Source organism: Leptidea sinapis, chromosome 37 (assembly GCF_905404315.1).
Source record: "Leptidea sinapis chromosome 37, ilLepSina1.1, whole genome shotgun sequence".
Taxonomy (NCBI): domain Eukaryota; kingdom Metazoa; phylum Arthropoda; class Insecta; order Lepidoptera; family Pieridae; genus Leptidea; species Leptidea sinapis.
Window position 1 is genome coordinate 7,160,954 of NC_066301.1, and position 9,493 is coordinate 7,170,446.

General features: G+C 36.1%; 1 protein-coding gene across 2 annotated transcripts; it reads left to right on the forward strand.

The window, feature by feature from the left end:
- The first annotated feature begins 4,230 nt into the window (after window positions 1–4,230).
- Window positions 4,231–9,242, forward strand: LOC126975776 (alpha-ketoglutarate-dependent dioxygenase alkB homolog 7, mitochondrial). 2 transcript variants are annotated; one of them, XM_050823812.1, is made up of 5 exons: window positions 4,231–4,444; window positions 5,951–6,138; window positions 7,475–7,648; window positions 7,716–7,840; window positions 8,926–9,242. In XM_050823812.1, exons 1-5 carry the CDS (start codon window positions 4,321–4,323, stop codon window positions 9,056–9,058), a joined length of 744 nt encoding a protein of 247 aa, XP_050679769.1. In that variant the 5' UTR covers window positions 4,231–4,320; the 3' UTR covers window positions 9,059–9,242. The 2 variants fall into 2 exon arrangements, with proteins under 2 accessions (XP_050679769.1, XP_050679771.1); XM_050823814.1 differs by having other exon boundaries at window positions 5,969–6,138.
- The last annotated feature ends 251 nt before the right edge of the window (window positions 9,243–9,493 follow it).

The following is a 9,493-nucleotide window of genomic DNA, read 5'->3' on the forward strand; positions in this document are numbered from 1 at the left end:
TATTAACATACATACACAATAACTTAATAACCCTGATTCCTGCCGCCGAATTCCACCACGACACGCCACAAGTTAGGATATTATCCTCACCATCTGGATGTGTGGCGGTCCTCCACAGTGCGGTTTTCAAGGAGCTTTCTTCCACGTACTACAAAGCTGTGGAATGAGCTTCCTTGTGCGGTGTTTCCGGGACGATACGACATGGGTAACTTCAAAAAAAGCGCGTAAGGTGTACGTCTTAAAGGCCGGCAACGCTCTTGTGATTCCTCTGGTGTTGAAAGAGAATGTGGGCGGTGGTGATCACTTAACACCAGGTGACCCGTACGCTCTTTTGTCATTCATTTTGCTTCGCAATTGTACACGCGCAATCAAGTTTGCAGTCAGCTGAGCACTAAACGCAACATTGCGCGTACACCTTCCTTAAAGGCCGGCAACGCTCCTGTGATTCCTCAGGTGTTGCAAGAGATTGTGATCACTTAACAACAGGTGACCCGTACGCTCGTTTGTCCTCCTATTCCATAAAAAACATTCTTGATTTCACAGATTGGGAATGAAGCGACCGCCCGCCGTCAGGCTAGATTGTATCAAAATTTTACTAAAAAGAAGAACCCCGCTCAGTTTCTTACATTCTGTTCTTCTTCTCATCTGAGGCAAAAATTCCGAACGGGTGGTAGTTTTTTACTTACTTTCAATAAGTGATCTCATATCCTAGTTTGAATAAAAATATTTGAATTTTAATGCACACTGGATGTTGTCTGGACGCCATACTCCAGCATAGTGCGAATGGTGAGTGCCCACTCCCCCGTGGGAAGTACAGAATGGAGCATCATTCACCATTATTACCACTCACCGCTCAGTAATTCATATATTAATCCTATTACCTAAAATAAAAAAATTGCGGGTTGGAGCCGTCTGTTCAGACAAATACAATTTTTGTTGAAAATATACAATATTAAAATACAACAGCGAGTATCATTGCTTCTAATTAAAATATTACCTATGTATCGGAAAAAATCAATTAACATCTAAGGCCTATTATAATGTGAAAGATTATTTGAATGATAAAGATAGTTGGAATTAATGTTCTAAATTTTGCTAATGAATATTGTTATACTCATTTATTTATTATTAGAATAATTATTAAGTATGTAGTTAATACCAAGTAAATACAATAAGAAGTGAATCACAACGCGTGACGTCCGCGAATCTTGTTGACCTTCGTGGACCGCTGAACACCGAGTGCACTAGACTTTTCTAGTTTGAATAGACTATAGAATCTTACCTGCTTCAGTTTGTAAGTACCGTATACTGTTTGCTGACGACACATCTTTGTTATTTAAAATAAAACGCAAGCAAAAAAATCTGTCAGGTTGGCGACGACATTTCTGAAATAGTAAATTGGTTTAATGTTAATAACTTACTTTTAAACGAAAGGAAAACTAAATGTGTAAGGTTTATACTTCCAAATATAAAGCACCAACAAACATCTATAAAATTGATAAATATAAACTCGATGTAGTAGAAACGACAAGATTCCTACGCATTACATAAGACTTTAAGCTACAATGGGGTGCTCATATGAGCACCCCGATTACATAAGTTTTTTATATAAAAAACTTATGCTCTGCAGCATTTGCGATAAAAAAAATTATGCAGCTGACAGATGTTCAAACGGCTAGAAAAGAATAAGAAAAGAACTTAAAAAAAATAGCAATGTACACAGTGTCAATACTCGAAACAAACATAAACTCACAATTCCATCTACTAGGCTCCGTAAAATTGCTATATATTTTAAAGTGGATTGTGTTATATTTTATAATAAACTCCCAAATGAAATTAAAATATTACCTTTGTATCGTAAACAATAAATTAACATCTAAGGCCTATTATAATATGAAAGATTGTTTGAATGATAAAGATAGTTGGAATTAATGTTCTAAATTTAGTAAATGAATATTGTTATACTCATTTGAATGCTATTGTAACTTTTGTACTTCATCCTGACTTGCACTAAATAACTTATAAAGTTTTACAGTGAATAAAGATTTATTGACTTTGACTTTCACTATCCTTTTACAAAGTTCATTACCTTCAATTGTATTTTGACAAAAAATACAAACTAACTAAATATAATTATTCATAATCAAGTTTAGCAATTATGCTCTTTGCCGTGCCGTTTGTCTCGACGACAAATGTATTCCATTCAAATAGACGCATTATTTTGACCACATTAATGACCAATTTTGGGCGACTTGTGTTGTTTCAACGATGAGTTCCGCTTTTAAAGAGGAAGTATTGTCTATATATAAAACAGTAAAAGCCGAAAAGAAACTGGTTAAGAGGTTGACAAATTTATTGCAAGAGCTGACTCGGAGTCATCTGACTGGAGGAACTAAAGATGGATAAGATATATAATTCTTATTTTATTCTCTTGAATTCAGACTTGTTTTATTATTCCTTACAGCTTGCAATCATACTGCAGTTACTGATTTCCTACTTGCGTCTTCAATTTACTTTATAAAGTAAGTAGTAGTATCTAGTAGTTATTAGAAATGACATCAAAAAGAATTCTAAAGGAATCAATTTTGAGAAAATAAATGCCTTTTATGCCTCTTCAAAAACTTGCACTATTTCGTCCTGTGTTGCATTTCTTGTCCATTTATTACGATAATATTTATTTGTAACCTGTGTAACAAACACGAAAATTCCTTATATTTTTTTGATTCCCTTTATTACGATTTGACATTTTAAACTGTATCACTCAACAACTATTCCCAAAATCAGCAGCATTAATTTCCTTACAGTTCACACCACAGGGTATGTTTCTTTCATAAGCAGAATTGCCATCTCTCGGGATATCGAGAACCAGAAAAAACCGGATATAACCGCACACTTCTATGTGTTCACTTTTAAAATTCTCCCTTCGTCGTGTGGTCTTAATTAGAGATCAGTCCTTTAAGAACCACAGCCTGTATCGGACCGGACATAATTGGCGTCGACATATTATAGCCCGTGGTCACTGGAAAATAAGGCCACATTGGCCTCTAAAAAGCTTAGTGTTACAGATATGCGAAACAGAACTTCACTTCAAGCTACAGCCTGCAATTATATGAGAGTAAGAATTAGATAGGTATTTTTCTTTAAAGGGTGGCAACGCTCCTGTGATTCCTCTGGTGTTGCAAGAGAAAGTGGGCGGCGGTGATCACTTATCACCAAGTGTAGCGTACGGGTACGCTCGTTTGTCCATTTCCATAAAAAAAATGCTGTGCTGGACTAATGGCATCTCGATAATGTGTTTTCTGCCAAGAAATATTTGGTGCAAGTTGTTGAAGCAAATTGTCGAAATTTACTGGTATTATCCTAACAAAATTTGTGAATCCACTTCTGTCTTCTATTCTTAAATCTTTAAATTTTGAAAGATGGGCCACTTCTTGGTGTCGTCTCCTCAAATGTGATCGCGATCAGAACTTGCGTGTTTTCCTGTTTAATTTGTTTCCTTATCTATGATGTACATACATGTATACTGCACTTATAAAGTTCCTCAGCACCTTCACTTTCCATTGTCAGTACCAGTAGTTAAATGAACATATATATGCATTAAACTGTTAAAAATTAAAAGAAACGTCAGTCTCTGGACTGACGTGTCTTTTTCTATCAGTTTAGTTCACAAGCCTAAAGCAAGTATAAAACATGAGATCATAAACATGTAGACAACTAGTAAAGTAAATCACAAACAATTTCATCCAATAAGTTTTGTCTACAACAAGCTTAATATTTTTGTAATTTGAAAACATTACATAAAACTTATATTTGAACATTGCATGAAACTTAAAATATGTATTACTAGCTGACCCGGCAAACGTTGTTTTGCCATATAAAGTATAATTCACGCGATAGTTTTATAAATAATAAATAGCCTATGTGTTATTCTGGTGTGTAAGCTATATTATTGTAAAGTTTCATCAAAATCCAATCAGTAGTTTTTGCGTTAAAGAAGTTCAAACATACATCCAGACATACAAACTTTCACATTTATAATATTATTAATAGGATACCAAAGAATATTGTATTATACCAAAGAATATATACATATTACATACAAGTAATTATACAAGTAATTATACCTTGCAGTGTATAATAATATAATAGGTTTAGTGTTAATATTCTAAGCTTCTTATTTAGTAATGGCAAACTATAGTCTCTGATCGATGAGTGTTGACAGATGACACTTGACACATGAAAGTCAGACCTCAGCTGTTTTATGTTTATTGTTGTTTGAAGAAAATTTTCAAGATTTAATTTTACCGGAATACTCTGAGAATGAAAATTAATATTATGTTATCATATTTAAGAAACTGTAAATTTAGGCACTACATTATTACGCGGACATACTGTACGGAAATCCTACGCGAACAACCGAAGGAATTTGTTACTAGTGCTATTGGTTTGTACATTTTGTTATCTACTTTTTACCTTTTTAAATGATAATGATTTCAAAGGAAATTATTATAATATATTATATGTTATAACTTTTTTGATCATTTTATAATTTATACAGATAGCGAAACAACTCTAGCAATTTACATTATTAAATACTATTGCATTTAAAAAACCGCTAGTATTTAGACTTTAATATTTTTATATTATTACGCATATATGGTATAGATTTTAGTTTAGCTTAGTTAATTCAACCTTTTGCCAGATTATAAAAATATTCACTCACTTATATAAACAAAACAAAAACTTTTTGACATTCTTATAATACTTTTGTCTAGATTCAAGAGACTAAAGTTATACAAACGTTTAAATTAATAATATCTCGGAATACATCAGTATTTAAATATAAAAAAACTGCTAAAGAAATTATGTATGAAAATTTATATCTGTTTGGTAGAAGATATTGTAGGTACGGTTTATATTAATCATTATTGGAACTATGCTGCAAATGGAAAAGGATGTATTTGTTTCTAATCTTTCTATGTGTCCTCCATTAATCTAAAAACAATTGTGACATGTTCTATATTGTGAATCTACTTATGAGCCATATGTACCTACTTAATAACATTAATACCAATAATCTGAACATCACAGCTTTACAATATAAAGATCAAACTTAAATATCTGGTTTCCTAGAAAGGATTGAACAAGCTATTTAAAAAATACATGGGAAACTGTTTTCTAACTATTACATAATAATGAAGATTCATTTCCTAGTGCTTGAAAGCATGCCAACATAGTACTGGTTCACATATAGTACCAAAAAGTCTTGAAAAATAAAACAGCCAAAGGTCTTTCTGAGATTTTTCACAACAAACTTTATGTAATGACACTATTTTGAAAATATATTATAAAATTAATAAGTTGCTAGTTTAATCTGTTTTTGATTTACTTAGAACTTTCAGTTTCAACAAACATACGAGATGTTTGTATATCGTAGGTACTATCGATAGCATCGATAACAACACATCCTCTGTACAAACAGACACAAGTTAGAAGTAAAAAGGCTCTCAATACGCTGAAAGCCAGCGCATACTGCGCCACTCATTATTTGTGGGGAGAAATTGGTGGGGTGAAAAAGGAGTAAAGACTCAGCCAAAACCTGAGGTTGTCATGCGAATCGTAGCAATACGCATTGGTCTTTCCTTCAAGGCTCTAGCTGGTCACAAATCACGAACTACCCAAGCTTTGGTGGAATAAACACATCTTGTCATCATTATTTTCGTAAGATGTATCTCACCGATATCAGTCACCATAATGTAGAAGCAATCTATTGTTTCTTATGTAATTAGTCTTTTACATTTAGCAATTAGCATTGACATTTTGTACATTATGCACTTAACACTACTTGTTTTTTCGTTTTCTAAAGTAATAATGTAATGTGCAATTGTTTTATGTCCCAAATTAAACTAATAAATAAAATGGGATTATTGATAACAAAATATTTTTGTAGGTGACATAAATTTTATAGACTTTCATTCAACCTGGAAAAATGACGAAGAAGAAGCACTAAGAAAACAGGTTCTGGAGCATATGCGTGTGATTCCTGATTTCATATCTGAAGCCGAAGAGAACTCTCTCCTGGCGGAGGTAGAGCCCCAGCTGAAGAGAATGAGATACGAGTTTGATCACTGGGATAATGTATGTACTATTTATAAAGCGGTGTGGGACAATTATTATTTATATAGTATTTAGTAGCACTCGAAGTAGTATGTTATTTGTGGATGTTATGGGATAATATATATGTATTATTTTGTAGCATTAGAACTAAATGTTATGCGCAGTCTGATCATTGAGACAAAACATGCTGTTTCACCTGACTCCTGCTGCCAAATTGCACCTTCGCACAACACCCCACAAATAAGGATATGAACCCGACCTCCACAGTGTGGTTTTCAAGGAACTATCTTCCACGTATTGCAAAGCTGTGGAATAAGCATCCTTATTTCCAGGACAATACAACATTGGTTAAAAAAAGTGTGTACACCTTCCTTAAAGGTAGACAATGCTCCTATGATTCCTCTGGTGGCGCAAGATAATTTGGTGCTGTAGTGATCTCTTAACATATGGTGACTTGTACGATCATTAGTCCTCCTTTGTCCATAAAAAAACATAACATATAAGTACCATTTAGTAGCAGTTGACTAGCTGTTACACATAGTTTGATCATTGAGACAACATAATATGTACTACCTGTTTAGTAGCATTAACTATTTCTGCCTCATAACTGGTTCTGTTCTGGAGCTGGTATAATAATCACACGACCCATTTCATCATGCTTAAGTCTCAGGTATTTAATAAATTGACTTAGGTAGTACACCATACGGTGATGAAGTCGACTGTGGCGCTGTATGGTTTGTTTGCCGCAAATACCGCAGTGTCTAAAGACGAAGGTTTTCAAGCAGTGTGTGTTGCCAGTGATGACTTACGGTACACAGACGTGGTCGCTAACTATGGGCCTTATGAGAAAGCTCATGGTCGCTCAGAGGGCAATGGAGAGGGCTATGCTCGGAGTTTCCCTGCGAGATCGAATCAGAAATGAGGAGATCCGTAGGAGAAGCAAAGTAACCGACAAAGTCCAAACGATTGCGAAACTGAAGTGGCAGCGGGCAGGGCACATAGTTCGACGAACAGATGGCCGTTGGGGCAGTAAAGACCTCGAATGGCGACCAAGTACCGGAAGACGCAGTGTTGGCAGGCCTCTCACAAGATGGATCGACGATCTGGTCAAGATCGCCGGAATACGATGGATGAGGGCAGCGCAGAACCGATCGTCGTGGAAATTTTTGGGGGAGGCCTTTGTCCAGCAGTGGACGTTTTCCGGCTGATGATGATGATGATGGATTGTTTATCAAAGTATTACACACATATATTATATATTATGTTTTTTATTTATTTGTTCCTTGAAGTTTTCGAGGTCTTCAATAATTGTTGTCGCCACGAGTGCTAGGTCACTCATGTCATGTTATGTCCACAGGCTATACAGGGCTACCGGGAGACGGAGCGCGGCTCGTGGAGTGAGGCCAACAGTTCGACCCTGGCGCGAGTACGAGCGGCAGCCTTCCCCCCGGGCGCTGCCCTGCTGCCCCACGTGCACGTACTGGACCTGGCCGCAGCAGGACACATCCGGCCGCATGTGGACGCCGTGCGGGTCAGTGCCAGTCGAAGATCTGCGGGCGTGTGTAGGGTCCTTGCGTATATCTAACGTTCATTTGCAGTTCTGCGGCGACACAATAGCGGGCCTGTGTTTGCTGTCGACGGCGGTAATGAGGCTGACGCATGAGGAGCGGCCGCACATCGCGTTCGATGCCTTGCTGCAGAGACGCTGCCTGTACATCATGAGGTGAGGATGGTGTAGGCTGAGGATCCGCAGGGGCTATTGCTAAAAAACTTTGACGTATGAGAGAAATTTTATTACATTGTCGTCACGATTTTCGGTTACGCGCCATTTTGTTTTAGTTTATAACTAAGTTCAGTATAGTGTCGTTAAGCATGATATATTAGTTTGAAAGTGATAAAAAAAACTACGTTTAAAAAACTGAAAAGTATCAAATAATTAAAATTTTACTTTAATACACCTTTACCTTTAATATTAATAAAGTACTATTATTTATATGTGCTACCTATTGATAGGTTTTAAATCGGTGCCAAGCCCGAAACAAAATTAAACTTAATATTATAAACAGCTTACCCACTGTAATTATCTGGCCAGGCGTGTCTGTCCCCTTGTGTTGATTTGTTCTAGACGAAGCTATCCCGCTCAAAGTCACGCGTGTCGAGTGTAGGTACTTACTATTACATTTGGCTTGGCACCGACTTCAAAGCTATTAATATGTAGCACATACAAATAAGAGCATTTAATTAATATTAAAGGTGTACTAAATTATATTTTTAGTTATTTGATACTTTTCACTTTTTGAAGTCGGTTTTTTAAACGTATTTTTTTTTGTTACTTTTTAGTGTCAGTTAATAATTATATATAATCAACCGGAATGAAAACTCCTAAAAAAGCCGTACATAAAAAAACAATTATATCATCGAGGTAAACAAAATTTTCATAAAAAATGTTCATAAAAAGAAAACTACTGGGCCAAACTATGTAAATTTTTTATGGGACCAAATGGCAAATATTTTGCATCGAACTAAAGAAAAATTACGTAAGCCGGATCATAAATCTCACAGTAATTGGTAAAAATACCGATCGAATTGATAACCTCCTCCTTTTTGAAGTCGGTTAATCCGTATAAAATAAAACTACTAAAATAGCTTTAATTTAATACGGATTTATTTTCTTAAGCCTTATTTACCCAATTTCTGTGAAGTTAAGAACTTTTACTACTAGTAAAATGATATGCCATAAAGAAGATTCACTTCAAAGTTACACGTGTGTACTCCGGTACACATATATATACTGTCGTTGTGTCGCAGCGGCGCGGCACGCTACAGCTTCAAGCACGCCGTGCTGGGTAATGAGGACAGCACGTGGTGTGGCCGCCGGGTGCAGAGACTCCGCCGGGTGGCCGTCATATGCCGCGAGGCACCTCCCGCTCATGCAGCCTGAAGCTGATCTAGAGGATCTGCTGCGTATCTTGAGCGAATATGCGCCATTATCGCGACCAAAATATTCGCTTAATCCCGATACTAATATTAATTATTTTCCTTTACTTCGACGATGTTGTTATTTAATTCTAGTTCAATGTGCCTTAACGAGTATTATTTAATTATACGACGGTTATAAAATGTTATTCATGTTTGTATTATTGTATGGTGTAGCGTCGGCTTTAAGTTTTCCCCCTTCACATCGGCAGACCAATGAGCGCGAACCGTGTCGTGTATAAAAATCGAATGGTCTCCCAAGAGAGGTCAGTCCGGGTTTCAGGTACACGTGGAATTAGAACTACTTTTATGTATCAATGCCTATTTACTGTGCCATTTTCTATAAACACACTAACCCCCACCATAACGTGTGATTTCTTCAAACGATGCCGCTGCAAAA